The sequence below is a fragment of the Homalodisca vitripennis genome, chromosome 2 (genome assembly GCF_021130785.1).
Source record: "Homalodisca vitripennis isolate AUS2020 chromosome 2, UT_GWSS_2.1, whole genome shotgun sequence".
NCBI lineage: Eukaryota > Metazoa > Arthropoda > Insecta > Hemiptera > Cicadellidae > Homalodisca > Homalodisca vitripennis.
In genome coordinates, this window is record NC_060208.1 from 150,198,103 (window position 1) to 150,213,554 (window position 15,452).

The 15,452-nt window shown below is 35.3% G+C and overlaps 2 protein-coding genes across 3 annotated transcripts in view; one reads left to right on the top strand and one right to left on the bottom strand.

Annotated features, from left to right (window-relative positions):
• Nucleotides 1–15,452, bottom strand: part of LOC124354886 (pregnancy zone protein-like) — a 58,111-nt gene that overhangs the window by 41,314 nt on the left and 1,345 nt on the right. For both annotated transcript variants that reach the window (XM_046805661.1, XM_046805660.1), the window contains exons 2-7: nucleotides 14,782–14,967; nucleotides 10,689–10,849; nucleotides 9,149–9,381; nucleotides 7,735–7,854; nucleotides 3,180–3,337; nucleotides 2,698–2,797 (exon numbers count right to left, since the gene is read on the bottom strand). In XM_046805661.1, the coding sequence (XP_046661617.1) occupies nucleotides 2,698–2,797; nucleotides 3,180–3,337; nucleotides 7,735–7,854; nucleotides 9,149–9,381; nucleotides 10,689–10,849; nucleotides 14,782–14,846 (837 nt within the window). In that variant the 5' untranslated portion in view covers nucleotides 14,847–14,967. The remainder of the gene's footprint in view (nucleotides 1–2,697; nucleotides 2,798–3,179; nucleotides 3,338–7,734; nucleotides 7,855–9,148; nucleotides 9,382–10,688; nucleotides 10,850–14,781; nucleotides 14,968–15,452) is intronic.
• LOC124354887 (cytochrome P450 CYP12A2-like) overlaps nucleotides 15,019–15,452 on the top strand; it is a 47,834-nt gene continuing 47,400 nt past the window's right edge. Inside the window, exon 1 of the mRNA XM_046805664.1 lies at nucleotides 15,019–15,103. Coding sequence (XP_046661620.1) covers nucleotides 15,093–15,103 — 11 coding nt within the window. The 5' untranslated portion in view covers nucleotides 15,019–15,092. The remainder of the gene's footprint in view (nucleotides 15,104–15,452) is intronic.

Below are 15,452 nucleotides of genomic sequence, written 5' to 3' on the forward strand. Positions count from 1 at the left end.
GAAAAGTTCCTGAAATTGTTTTGGTATCTGGAATCCTCCTATTAGGGTAACGTAGTTCATATTCTTCTTACAGCAGCTCTAGCATTACCATTACAGTAACCCAAAATAAAAAACCATATCAGCGTTATTCCTCTGATGTAAATAAGTAAGGCATTTTTTCGCTGAATAAAACAATCGAATTATAACTCACAGAAAAATTGCATTTAATAACACGATTCACAGAACCCGATCTCCTGCTGTAGCTTGCAAAACACCACTAATACACAGTTCTAACGTAACAGTACAGAATACCATTGTTGATCAGCTGTTATTCGTGCGTTTACCAACTTAGAAATTAATAAAACAAAAAAACTGCATTTCGATGATTAGTAAACAATAATGGGAAAATGTTTGCTTCATTTATTTTCGAACATTTTAATGTAAAATTTTTATTTAAAAAAAAAATACAACGTAATAAAAACATGATATTTTTATTTACAAACAAATTTATTTTGAGAAACAGTTAATCTTGTTTTCTCAATTTATCTAATCATTAAGAAACAAACATTTTGTTTTTGTTTTATTTTAACTAAATACCGTACGGTATTTCTTTGCAGCTAGTAATGTATTTATACTGAATAAATCGATTTTTTGGTACTTATTTCTGTTTTATTTTAGACTTTGATTATATAAATTTTCTCAGAATTAAATTCTCTACAATTAATGTTTGTTGATTTTATGTATTTATTACCAATTTAACAAAGTTATTGTACATCAAACTTAAAAAACATTGTTTCGTGCCCCAATTTTTTGCATTTAACCCTGAATCCCTCAAAAAAACTACTACAGGTACAGTTCTGAAACCTATTTTATTAGCTTTATCAGGTAAAAACACATAAGAATCCACGATATTTCTTACCTAATTAACTTTTCCAAAAGTTCAGTATGGCTTTTATTTTACTCTTTACCCAGGAATTCAGGCGAAATCTTTCGCTAGCTGTAACTCGCTAACGAAGCGTTTTCGGACCTATGTTTATATAACATTTTTTCATTATTTTTACTAGTACAATGTGCTGTAGAAGTGGGGGGAGAACTTCATGAATCACCCTGTATATGTATATTTCATTATATATACTTACTCTTACTCTTACTCTTACTCCTGTGGCCACTCGAAAACCCAGATGGTTTTTGACCTCACCAACAATGTCTCTTCAACTTCCTCTATCTTGAGCCACTTCCAGTGTAGCGCCAATCGTTCTTAAATCCTTCTCCACCTGATCTCTCCATCGCATCCTAGGTCTGCCCAATGGCCTCACTCCCTCTGGTTCCCCTCGCCACACCTTCTTTATCATTTTAATCTTCTCCCCTACGGGCAACATGGCCCATTCCATCTCATTCTTTTACTCCTGATCAGTGCAATCACATCGGGATCTTGGTATATTTCTCTTAATTCTCTGTTCTTCCTGATCCGCCATATGTCTCCTTCTTGAACTGGTCAAAAAATTCTTCTTAGTATTTTGTTTTCAAAGTTTATTAACTTTTTTTGGGATTTCTTTGTGAGTGCCCATACTTCTGACCGTACATCAAGACTGGCAAGATCATGGTTTTGTAAATTCTTAATTTAACTTTCCTCATTAATAGTTTGCTTTTGAGAAGTTTTGCAAGGCTCCAGTATGTTCTATCTGCTGCTGCTAATCTCCTCCATATATATATTTTTTGTATATTTCATATATTTTTGTATATTTGAGGTAGTGAAAAGTTAAAAACTTGATTTATGGTGGCCACTTTTATTTTAGCTCCATAAGAACAATGTTACAGCTCAAACACTTTTACACCCTTATTTTGTGGTGTTGGTTATGGTAGATGTCTTATTTAAAAGATATACTTAAAAACATACCACAAACTTTTCACATTTTTTAATTGGTTATACAGAAAAACCTATAACTATTTCAACTTTATTGTTTAAAAAGGTATGTATTTTAGAAAAAAAACTAAAAAAAAAACCCTTTCACATCTTTAAAGTAATACATCTTCATCATTATATGACCTAAAATAAGAATTCTTCATGGAGAGTTTGACATTGTTCTCATAAGATAAAATTCAAGGTTGTTCTGCTCGAACCATCTCTTAACAGAATATAACTTTATTACATTATATTATCTACTTTGTTTACAATATTAATTTTGTAAAAAATTCGATGATTTTATAAAACTCAATTTCCCACAGCACAGCAAATAACTTATTACCGAATAAATAATCTGATATGTCACATAATTAAATACTCTATTTTGAAGTTTAATTTTTAATTATCTAGTGTATTATCCAGTAAATATAGAACATTTCTTAATTCTGGCCTTAAAAGTAACCTACTCTCTCTCAGGTTAAGGTGGTATCATTTTACTTTAGAGAATGTAGATCAAATATATACCATGAATCAGATGTCAGATGGCATAAAAAGTTAATAGTGTACTTCAATTTAAATCCACCACTTAAACTTAAAAATTAACAGAAAGTCTGGGAAGATTTTGTAAAGTTCTGTTCTTTTAATTTTATTAGTCATCTTCTCTATTTTTCTTAAATAAATCTGTTATTGACTAACTGAAAAAGCTTCACAAATTAAACATGTACAACAATCACAATTGCCAAACCAATTTTATTCTACAACTTCTACAACACATCCTACGTTCCTTAAAATATTACTGAATATTAATTACTTACTTTGACTGCATTGTTGATACTTGGCTGATCAACAGACCGAGATCCTTGTAGTTTGATTTCAACGTGGGCATCCCCTTGAACAACTTGCCCATAGCTGTACCTACAAAATCATTCTCATTATTTATGTGTCCAGTTTTCATGCAGCATATCCTTGCTAAAAAGAATAACAATAACAATAACAATCAATAACAATTCCTTTCCATGATGCAACTAATTGCATAGTTAGCTTTCTAACATTAAGTATTTTATAAGAATTTGACAATTTAAAAAAAATTAACTAAAAAGAGTTTGAAGGATATGCAGGCACACAATACAAATATCTAATAAAGTATACAGTTCAAAAGACAAAGAAAATACAAAATACTATGAGGATTAAAAATGAACTTAAAGTTCTTGCAATACATCTTGAAACATCCTTAAAAACAATAAATAACAATATAGGTAACTAGGCTTATCAAAATAGATACCACTGTGATACATACTTTGCACAAATATGCCAAGAAACATTCTCTGAATCTAGAAAGATTTCAGTAGGAGCATCAACAGTAACTTCAAATTTAGCAGGAATATACTCCTTAACAAAAAACCGGGTCTCAGTGATCTTTGAAGATGTGTGTTGAACCTTAATTTTCCACTGCCCCTAGAAAAAACAGCAAAATTTCAAAGTTTAATTATGAATTACAATACATACAATTAGAATGTTCTACAGTTTTGGTAAACTAATTAGCTACAAGAGATTTTACTATATGTATATAAAACCGTTTTTGTTGTAATTAATAAAAAACACAACTGATGCTTGTACTAACTGCTTGAAACTATGTGTTTAACACTGGAATGTAAAGACTAACTCAAATCAACTCAGACATTCTAAATATTCCAAAGCAGCCAACTTAAGTTACCTTATACACATATACATTTTTGTTTATGTTTAAAGTAAATCAGAATTAGATCATGAGTATCATATAAGTTTGACACAAAGTGTTTGGTTTAAAGTCTGTTGACTGAATGTAGTACTCCCCAGTGAGGCCAAATGTCTTTAAATGTTATTGTGTTTGCAATATTTAGATTCAGTGTGAACTGGAAAGTTTAGATGATAAATCAGAATTAGATCATTATTATAATACATTGGAAGGTTACACATGACTGTACATCTTATTGGAATAAATGGTTGTAAACAAGCCTTCCCAGCAGTGTTGACACCTCATTTGATCCACAGAGGTTTGGATTAAACTAAATATTTTAGAAGTCAAACAGTAGTATAAACAACTTTTAATTTGATTCTTAGTAAATACGTAATACAAATAATTCTTTTTAGTAAAAGTTATATTTAATAAAATACACAAATTAATTGCTAAATGTTGCTAAGTTCTAATCTCAAGAAAGGCTAAACCAATACAGCTATTTTTTTTTTTTTTTTTGTTATTTTTTTAAAGTCCAAGATAAGATTTATAAAGAGATAGATCCTAGACAATTTTTCTGGATAAGTTCAGAAAAATAATGATAACCTTTTCGAAACATAATTTAACTGAAACTATATACTGGACATCAGCTGTAAAAAGGTTTAATTTGGCTAATAAACTTGATACAGGAACAACAAGTTTACGAATTGAACCATTTTAGTAGAACATTTGAAGACAGTTGTGAAGTAAATATGAAGATTGCTGGAGAGGTCTACAAAAAATACTGTACCGAGTACGGTCATTCTCTCTGTAAAAGGCTTATAAGTAACTTATGGGGGTATGGCTGGGTCGAATGCATGGCTGGCATGTGTCTGACGAGCCTTCCCTCTCCTGATCATGCTCACATCTGTTTTAAGATCGTGAACAGATGCTGGAAAAAGTTCAGTATAGGAATCCGAGGAACACAAACTGGGTATCATACAAGGAAAACCTCAGGGCAAAGCGGCTGGATTCTGATTCCACTAATGGAAACGGATTCACAGCGCGGCGCAGCTTGACGAATCTGCTGACGGTCTGACTTCTGCGATTGTCGGCTCCTTCGATCTCAGCTGCCCGATTATAAACAAAAACAGATTCTAAGGTAGCCTGGTGGAGCTCTGAATTGACCTCTTTGAGGAAGAGGGTCAGGGCTCTATTAAGGAGAGCCAAAACTTGGGGTACTTGGGACACCTACCACGAGGCTCTTGCACTGTACAACCGCAAGGTTCGTACGGCTAAGAGGTTAGCCTGGAAGAAGCTCTGCACCGATATTGACAGTGTGCAGGGCAGTGCAAGGCTGCAAAAGCTATTGGCAAAGAATCCCATCTCGCCGCTTGGTGGTCCTCAAGGACGATCAAGGTGTTTACATTACTGAGCCGGAAGGAGTTCTGAAAGTCATGATGGGAACACACTTCCCGACTGTATTGTTCATGAGGGTGAACAACCACCCGAAAGTGAGGGGAGACATGCGGGTCGCGCCACTCATTCGCAGTGGAGTCTGGCGCACCGTATTGTTACCTTCAGTAGGATTGAGTGGGCTATTAACTCATTCAGTCCCTTACAAGGCTCCTGGGGCGACGGGGTGAGACCGGTTTGCTTGCAGCGGGGATTGGACATTCTCCTTCCACAGCTGTGCAGACTGTTTCAGAGCCTCCGTGGCTCTCAGTACATCCCACTACCCTGGAGAGTGTCCAGAGTGTGTTCAAACCGAAGCAGGGAGGGCGGGCATGGGATCGGCCGTAGTCTTTCAGGCCGATATGCCTGTCCTCCTTCCTTCTCAAAACCATGGAGAAAATGGTTTGCCAGGTTTGTTTGGGAGGGAGCTCTTCTGGAGCGACCTTTGCATCCTAACCAGCATGCCTACACTCCAGGAAAGTCATGCGACCTCGGCCCTGCAATCAATTGGTATGCAGGATTGAGAAGACGCTGGCGGCAAAAGAGGTAGCCATAGGAGTCTTTTTAGACATTGAAGGTGCCTTTGATAATACAGCCACTCAGGCGATTATCAATGCGGTCTCGGGACGTGGCGTTGATGGTCAGGTGTGTGACTGGATAGGGGACTTGCTCACGGACAGGGTTGTTGTTTCAACCCTCATGGGAGCAAGTGTTAGTGCAAAGGCTACGAGGGCTGTCCCGCAGGGCGGCGTTCTCTCTCCCTCTTCTGTGGAACCCTGGTTGTGGATGACCTGCAGAATTCTTGAATACTTTGCACAAACCGTGGTTGCCCTTTACCAGGAGGCGACCAGATGGAGTCAACCCCCACCAATTGTCCTTTTCTTTTCATTTCTATTAAAGGCTCACCCGTTTGAGCTGAAGCCTGAGTCAAGTACCTGGGCGTGATCCTAGATAGGGTTTCTAAACTTGGGAACCTCATCTAGAAAGGGTCATTGCCAGGGGTAAGTGGTCTCTAATGCAATGCAGACGTGTGATAGGTGGGCCCTGGGACTGAAGCCGAGGCTCTTGTACTGGGCTTTATGTTTCCGTGGTCAGACCTGCACTAATGTACGGAGCTGTCGTATGGTGGCCAAAAATGGAAGCCAAAAACGGTTGGTAGCACGTCTGGCAGGTATCCAAAGGATGGCCTGCCTCGCTATCACAGGGGCCTTTCCTAGTGCGCCAGGCGCGGCTCTGGACTGTTGTCTTTTAATCTCGCCCCCCTGGACATTGTCATTCGAGCTATGGCCAGGAAGAGTTGCCTACTGTCTTTCAGCAGACGGGATTCTGGTCGGGCTGCAGCGTGGGCACTGCAGAATTAGCACTCTGATACAGGAGAGGATGTTTTTGCATATGATCTCTGATCAGATGCCACAAAAGTTTTTCCTTTGACAAACCCTTTAGGATTATTTTTTGCCCTCAAGGGATGATTGGTCAGAGGGAAGCAACCTCTTCCACCATCGGAGCTCGAATGGTACACAGACGGCTCTAAAACAAAAAGCGGCACAGGTGCTGGAATTCTGGGAGTGAGACCATGTAGGAGCTGGTGGTTTCTTATGGGTCCGTATCCGACAGTCTTTCAAGCGGAGGTCGCAGCCATTATGGAATGTGCTCGTGAGAATCTTCGTCTGCGATATAGGGGCAAGACGATTAACATTTTCACGGACAGTCAGGCAGCGCTGATGGCGCTGGATTCTTGCGCAATCAAATCCAAACTGGTTTGGGATTGCTATCAGACCGTTTCCTCCCTTGCCAGAATCAACAATGTAACCGTTTGTTGGGTTCCTGGTCATGAGGGGATTTCTGGGAACGAAAGAGCTGATGCCCTGGCCAACCAGGGCTCAGCAACAATTATGACGGGCCCTCAAACCATTCTGCGGTGTTCCAAGGTGTGAATCCTCTAGGGTTGTCTCGAAATGGATTCGCGCGGAGCATGGGAGAAGGTGGAGGTTGCATCCGGTTTGAGAGTGAGTAGAAATGGTATTACAGTCCACCTTCCTCCAAGATGGCCTCGGAGCTTCTCTCAATTAAACAGATCAATGTCTTCCAAGGTCATTGGTCCTCATTACGGGCATGGTCACCTGAAGAAGCATCTACACAGAGTTGGTATCCTTCAGGAGGATCCGCTCTGTGGAAGGTGTAATGAGCAGGAGGAGACTGCTGAGCACCTGCTCTTTGATTGCCCAGCAATAGCAAGAGAGCGGTATGCCATCTTTGGTAGCTTGAACAGGGTGGCGAGTTTTCCCAGGAGGACTTGATAGGTTTGTTTTTCGGCGGTTTGTTGAACTGCTGAAGTTGTAGACTGGTAGTCCTCATGGTGTTTTCGGGGTGCGCAAAAGGCCCTTGAGGCTTAAGTGCATGGCAGTAGGCCGCCCCAAGGAAGAAGAAAAAAAAAAAAAAAAAAAAAAAAAAAAACTTATAAGGAGCACCTTTGTTTCAAATGAATTATGTGTTGGTGCAACAAGTTTAGGCTATATATGTTCTATAAAGTTTAAGAACCCCCTTGGTCAAAAACATCCCTTTTTGCCCTTCCAATGTACTTCCAGTCTAAGGAATGAAGTGGAAAATCTTAACTTCAATTTTACTTAACCTTGACACTTTTTTCGGCCTGATCTAGTATCTATCTAATAATAATATTATAGTAATAGGATTTGCCTAAACTGACCAGAAGAGGTTCCTTATCTAAGGTAAACTGTTGCTGTATCAGTCCAAGCTGGTTGACCTTCACCTCCCTCCACTGTTGGACCTGGACTCCACTTGGGGTCTCTATCCAGATTCTCGGAATCTGAAATATTACCAGGGAAAATATTCTTACCATTCATGAAGATTAATAGACTTAAACACACAAACACACACACACATATGATTTTTGTTTTATTTCAAAGACAAGTCACCTAAATCTGCTGATGATAATAATTTATGTTACATGGGAAATACCCAGAAGGCTGAACAATAAATAACAATATAGGCAATAACTGAAACATAGATTTAGAATCATTCAAATGGTGATTTATCAAAAATTATCTATTTATAAGTATACAATGTACAGTGTTTAGTTTGAGTTTTTCTTTATGAAAAAAGTTAATTGGAACTAAAATTATATAAAAGTGTATACTTATAAATCCATATGATTTACTTTTAGTTCCTTTTGATTCTTAGAGAAGTTATTAATTTTATTATTATTTTATATCTACTCTAACTAATTTTATACTATTATTTAAAAAGTATTGAACCCCTGCACTAGTTTCAGAAATAGGAATCTTATATTTCCTATATAAACTGTTTAGTTATTGTTTGATGATTTTTTAATTAGGTGTGGTATGATCGTTAGCCGGCCTGGTAATATTTTTGAACCATACCTATAGCAATACTGTAGTATATGTTTAGCAAATGGATCACACTATTTATTTATGAAATGTTGACATTATATTCCATTAACTGTTATAAAATGACACACTGTTAATGTTATCACAGTATTATTTAACAATACTGCCAATAATTTAAAGCAGAAACAATTCTAAACAAGCATTCACATCTTATCATTGAAGCTTTGAATATATTGGAGCATTATATTTAGGGCATATATAGGGAGTGAATCACACTTGTAAATTCAGGGTGACTCGTATTTTTTCCTTTTATTCCACAGGATAAATTTCTTATAAGGGTGCATTCTTTTTATTTCCACTTGTCAATGTTAACTGGTACAAAGTTTAAAAAAAGATTATGACTTTTTTTTATTTTAAATGTGAATTATCACAATTTTAGAGCCATACGATCCTCCCTACCACCATAGGATATATTAAAATAAACTAATATATAAGATAAACCGCAAACTAAATTTTAATATACTTAGTTCTACACAAGGGTTGGTTATTGTCGTTTTCCAGTTTCCTGCATAAAAATCAATTAACAAATGTGTGCATGTAATTTAATTTTTATTCTTTCTGATCAAGATTATTTACACATGCATCTGAATTATCTATCCTAAGCAAACAATAATTTTGTAAAGAAAACATTTTCGTATACAAATTGTTTTAATATAAAAACTAGATTAATTTAGCAAAATAAACATCCAAAACCTGTTTGCTATGAGGTTTAAGCTTGTGGTTAAGAGAGAGCACCCTGAAGTTGACTTGTTGCCCAGCCTTGTACAGAGGCTTGTCTGTAGACACAAGTACTAACAATGGATTCCTCTGCAGGCGGACTTCCACCTGAGCATTACTAGTCAGCTGAGGGTCTGGAGACTGAAGGCGGGCTTCGAGTCGTGCCAACCGTTCCTCTGTGTCAGGCACTGTTAGCTCCACACATCCGGCTGTAATAACCCACAACATGAACAGTTATCATTACAATTTAATTACTTTGCTAGAACAGAACAATTTATTAAACCATATTTGAGTGATTGAAAAGTGTTTGTCCATATTCTAACAGCTCAAAAACAATGCAAATTCACTAAACGTTACTGTTTTATAACATCTGCAACTCATACTGATGTGGATTGATACATATTTAATCTCCTGTTTTATGTCATGTTTCTCTTGTTTTCAAAATTAAGCAACAATAACAGATTGGTCTGTGTAAAGTGTCATGTTTTTGTAAAACCAGTTGCTACTTTGAATTTCAAATAGAAACTCGATATGCAAACACATTTTCAACAAGTAAATCATCATTGGAGTATGTCTTGAGCTTGAGTTGCTGTGTTTTTGTCCTGAATTGAGTATATTCTACACTGATTCCAATTATTTACTAATACAGCTACGTAAGACAGTATGGCGGTTTGCACATTCGAAGGAGCAGGGACTGGTTGTGGTAAATTAAGAAAGCCAGCTTGATTAAATCTGGTTTTAAAATTAAACGTTTTAAATAGTTGTTAACAAAATTAAATGCCACAAATAATGACTTTAAGAGCTCCCACAACGTGACCACTGCCAATTTTTTTAACCGCCCAGTCAAGAATAGGGTAACATGGTAATTCAAAAACAACTTCTTTATATTATTCTAAAATTTTACTCTCGAAAACAATAGACTTATCTTGAAAAATCTAGTCTTAATCGGATTACTAATGTCCTAGTTATAAATTTTCAAAGTTGCATATTGGTAAGAAAGCGTCAAAAACTGATATAGTTTTTCATTCTGACCAACATCAACACTGGAAGTTAATGTTTGTAAATAATTTGCTTTATATCTCTTAACGTAGAACTAAACAAGGTATGTTTTAATGAAACTCCCTTTATTAAAGGTCTACTAGTTAGTTTGTGATAAACGTTTAAACTCCGGTATCTATAATTTTCGATCCGACAGTAATCCACACTTTAAATGTTGATATCCGTATTGGATACAGCCGCAGTGCATTGACGGAAAGAAAATTGAAATAAAATATTTTTTTTCTTATGAACAGGCTAGGGGTTAAGACCACAACATATGACAAAACAGATTTTTTTACATTGTATGAAAAATTAACATTTCATTATATTGTATTTTTCATATTTGTCAGAATATAAGGGTTTTTTTCAATTTTAATAGTGCTACTATAGCTTCCATTGCTAAACATTAACTGAAACTAGCAAGCAGTAGTACCTCTGTCTGGCATTATTAATAACAAAAAAGGCAAAATTGACTAACCAGAGGCGATGGTGAGGGAGGTGCTTGCCAGGACATGATTGTCTGATGTGGCCAGGAGACTGAGAGATATGTAAACACGTCCTGTGTTGTTGTGAAGAGAGACACAAACCAGCTCCTGGCTGCCAGTCAAAAGAGAACTGGGCACTGTTAACAGGAACCCTCTGGAAAAATGTGCAAATGTGTATTACATGAATATTTCTTTACCAGAAATCACTGGATTAGCACATAAATAATTGTTTTATATTTATTTGCTTGCTTTAATAGTCTACAACTTGAATAAAGGTTACACTATTTCTAAAATGTGAAAAAAGTATAATGCCTTGAATGAGTCAAGTTTTGAACCTACAAAATTGAAGAAGAAGGAGGGTTGCTTCACAATTTAATTATAACTATTATCATAAAAGCATAAATAATCCTTAAGTGACAACTAAGGAGAGTTTTCTTAAATCTGAAAAAATATAATTATTCTCATAGCATAATTGCCCTAACTAGATTTAAAGATCTTGATATAACTATATCAAGATCTTTAAACCTTACTAGCAAATGATTCAACAATAAATCATTGTTATCTGTACATTTCGCAAGGAGCAGCACAATAGACAATACTCTTTATTTACAAATTCATGGAGAAATGTAACAGCTGTAATTAAACAATAAAAATTGATATTTACAAAGTTTATACTGGTCTTCAGGTTTCTTAATATCATACAATATCTCTTCCAAGATACTCTTCAATAGTGTACAAGGGATTTTGTAGCAGCCATATCTTTACTCCATTCTTAAAACTTTTTGCCTTACACTTCTTGACGTCTTCTGGTAAGTGGTTTCACAGCTTTATTCCCATATATGAGGGCTTCTCCTCAAACAGAGCTAGTTGGTGCACAGGAAGATAGAAGTTTACTGCACCTCAACAAGTGTTATAGTAATGGATAGTTCAACCTCTGGTAGTACACCCTTGTAAACAAATGTTACCGCCTGCAGAATATACAGAGCTACAACCGTTAATATTGATAAATTGATACATAGATTGTCAATATGTGATGTCCACCTAACTTCTCTACCTATTATCACTCCCAAGTATTTTTCCTCTGTTGCTACCTTAACACTAGGTAATTGAGTTGTTTGTTCTATTTTGCTGCTCATTATGATTTGCTGGGTCTTATATTGGCAGTATTGCACAGCCATGTTCATCACAATATATGACTGGATCTCTAATTGTTCTGCAGATTTTTCAGACAGAAGTAAGGCATACATAAAGGTTGTGGTAAATTCTTCCAGATACTTACGGAGATCTTTAGTAAAAAGTATGAAAAGAACAGACCCCAGGGCTCTGTGGACCACCCCTTAGAACTGGCCACCCCTTGTAAATAATTAGTTCTTTTCATTCAACTGAGACCTTTGTTCCTGCTTCATTGTTTATAACTGCCCATACAGTTTTAGTCTTATTATCTGAATGAGCTATTTGATTATTCTTTTTGTACAGTTTTTTATTAACGACGGAAGGTTTGGAAGGATAACAAGATTTCATACATTTGCCATCGTTATAGGTTACAAGAGGGATAACATAATGTTTTAAGGACTGGAATTTATCATCTTTGTCAGGAGTAGAAGGTATTAATAAATATAAAAATAAGGAGCAGAAAAAAAGCTTCACACATAAAATTAGCAGACCAACCACTGTCAATCTTCGGTTGGAGTTAGACCACTTTGAGTACCAATATTAAGAAAAAGAACTAACTAGGAAACAATTATAAAAAGATAATAACAATTAAACAAAACAAACAAAATTCGTACACTCACCATTACAATAAGACCTAGGACCAAAACTTAGAGCCAGAAACGGCTTGCCTTTACCCTTTCTCCCCCTGACTATCGCCTTCCTGTCCCATTGTTTCAGATGACCATACATGATGCCGATGAAAGAGCCAACATCAACATTCTTGTTAGTATCCCACTGTAGCCTGTGCTAGTGTGATGTGTGATTGTGGTCCTAGTACTTGTGATTTGTGCTCGGGACTTGCATCCTGTGTAGTGACAACGCCTGAACTGGAATCCAAGCAGCTTTTGAGTATTTTTGAACCCTTTTCTTCCTTCTGTTCTTTACTTTTCTATGTATTAATACCTTCCCCACCAGACAAAGAGAATAGATTCCAATTCTCAAAAAATTGTGTTATACCTTTTGTAACCTATAACGATGGCAAATGTCCGAAATCCTGTTATCCTATTTGATTAGCTGTAGCATACCCTCTAAGTTTTTTCAGTTCCAGGTCATAAGTCTTTTTCCTTTTAGCTGCAGCCTCCTTGTGCTCCATTAAGTTTGTCAAAAAATATATATTTTGTGTTCTTTTAGAAATGTTTTCTTATCTTTTCAGTTTCCATATTGCACATTTTTTCATTTTCTTGCACTGTTTGTTGGTTTGATATGATATGATTTATTTAATGCTGAAGCTATGGTGTTGGAAAAATGGTCATAAGCTAAAACAATACCTTTGGTGTTGCGGATATTAGGCCAATTCTTGTTTGCTAAGATATTTTTTTAATACTGTATGTTGTCTTTGCTACAATTTTTTTTGTCCAGAATACTTACTGAAATTTATTCTGTTCTAGTTTCATTCAAACACAGTCAATGGATGATTTTTACTCATGAGTAATTCTAGTAGGAGGGAGAAGAATTCTGTTCATGTTGTAGCTAAGAAGTTCACTGAGGAGGATTTGGTCATGTTCCAGTTTAAGGCAGTCTATTTTGATGTTTCCATCAACAAGCTGGACTCTTCCAGGTCAGAATCTTATCTAGTATTGATGAGATAACATCCAAGGCAATTTAACAATATGTTCTTAGGTCGGTAGACACCAATTATGTATGCATATTGATTGTTAGTCTTCATTCACACCATAGCCACTTCACATACAAGATTTTTTCTGAGATGTTGTACAGGTATTATGGAAATAAAACTCCACATGAGGTCTTATGGACTTCTTACAGTAAATTGCAACACCTTTGTTCAGATAGTTTTCCTACTGTATTCAGTTACAAGGCAATAGTTGTCAAGACAAGTGTAAATAATACAGTCTTGCCTCAATCCATAATCTGTAAGCACAACTATGTGAGTGTTAATGATTTGCAGTAGGTGGTTTAAAATTTAAATTTTATTTCTGATTCTGTCAACATTTTGGTGCAAGACTGTTAACAGCGCAGAGAAATCATCTGCAGAATCGTGAGAAGTTATTTTCTTTATTTGTCTTAGTTGTTTTCATTTTGCTGTTCATCACATTGTTCTAGCTGAAAAAAAACATACATAAGATTTTTTCTGCAATTTTTTTATGTAAAGAAAGGTGATTGAAGTGGCAAAGAAATATACAGGTGGTGTTGTCAGTTGATACAAAGTTATTACAGACTGCTGAGTACCTGTAGTGCTACTTCCATGTGCTCCCTGTAGAAGACAATATTGCTTTAGGAAAATGTCCATAACTTTCATCTCTTGCCTTTAGTTTTGTGTTCAAGGGTGGTTTCTTGATTTGTTATGACACCAATATAGCTTGTATAGGTTAAATTATAAAAGACTAATGTATTTTTGACTCATCAGTGTGTTTTTTATATTTTATTACTTGTAGCGAGACACTGAAAACTTTATTTTTTCAATTATACAACTTAGGAAATGATAGTATATGTAAAAACAAACAAAACATATCATATGAATATATGTCCAACCTAACTTTGTTTGATGTTTGTCTCTCTGTGTTTTTTACTTTAAAATCGTGTCTCAAAATTAATATCAACTTAAACAAATAATATGACTTTAATTTAAAAATAGCAACATTTTTTTAATATTTAAAAATTAAACAATAAAAAAAAACAATTATATAAACACTTTTCAATAATAACGTTTTGTTAATGATTTCTTGTTTTGTCGACATCTAACAATTATTTCTACTAAATTTGTAATAGAACTTGTAAAGTTTTTTTTTTGTTGAGTGAAAGTACAAATGATGTCAACAAGAAAAAAAATTCAAGGCCAAAGAAAATACTGTGATATTACTAACTTACACCTAAACTACACATTAAGCTACAAAATAAAACACTATAGTAACTTACTTTTTCTGTTCTGGAATCGCACACACAGTGTGGCAGGCTAACAGAAAAATGATAATTGTCCACATTCTAGAAAGTAAATATGCTAACCTAAATTAACAGCACATTCGGCCCCTGCATACTGACTGCTGTTGGCTGGCTGACTGTCTGTAATCTCTGACCCATGACACCACCATTCTTATCTCACTCCTTTAAGAAACAAAACAACTTAATAGAAATCATCATCACTGGCATCCAAGATATTGGGTTTTTTGTGACACAATTCCACTTAGTTGATCCCATTATTCCAGAAAGAATCATATTTTCCATTCCACATGAACTTTTTGTAAGTTTTACAAAATATTTACGTATCCAATTATTGTAATATTTAAAAAGTAAATAAATACAATTAATCTAACTAATTTGTGTGATTTAAAAACAGGAACCTGTTATAGATAAAAGGAATGAAAGAAACAAAATATTACTTGATCACATAAATTACAAAAAGTATTTTTTTTTTTTTTTTACATAAAGAACAAAAAGATAATTCCACTAATACAAGCACCTTATTGGGAAAAATAAAATGAACACTAATGAAGATGTGCCAAATGAAAAGAAAGTGTTTCAAAATTCATGCTGACTAGCTTTAATGAGTAGGGATAAATTAATAGTTCCACCTATCCATCTTATTAGCC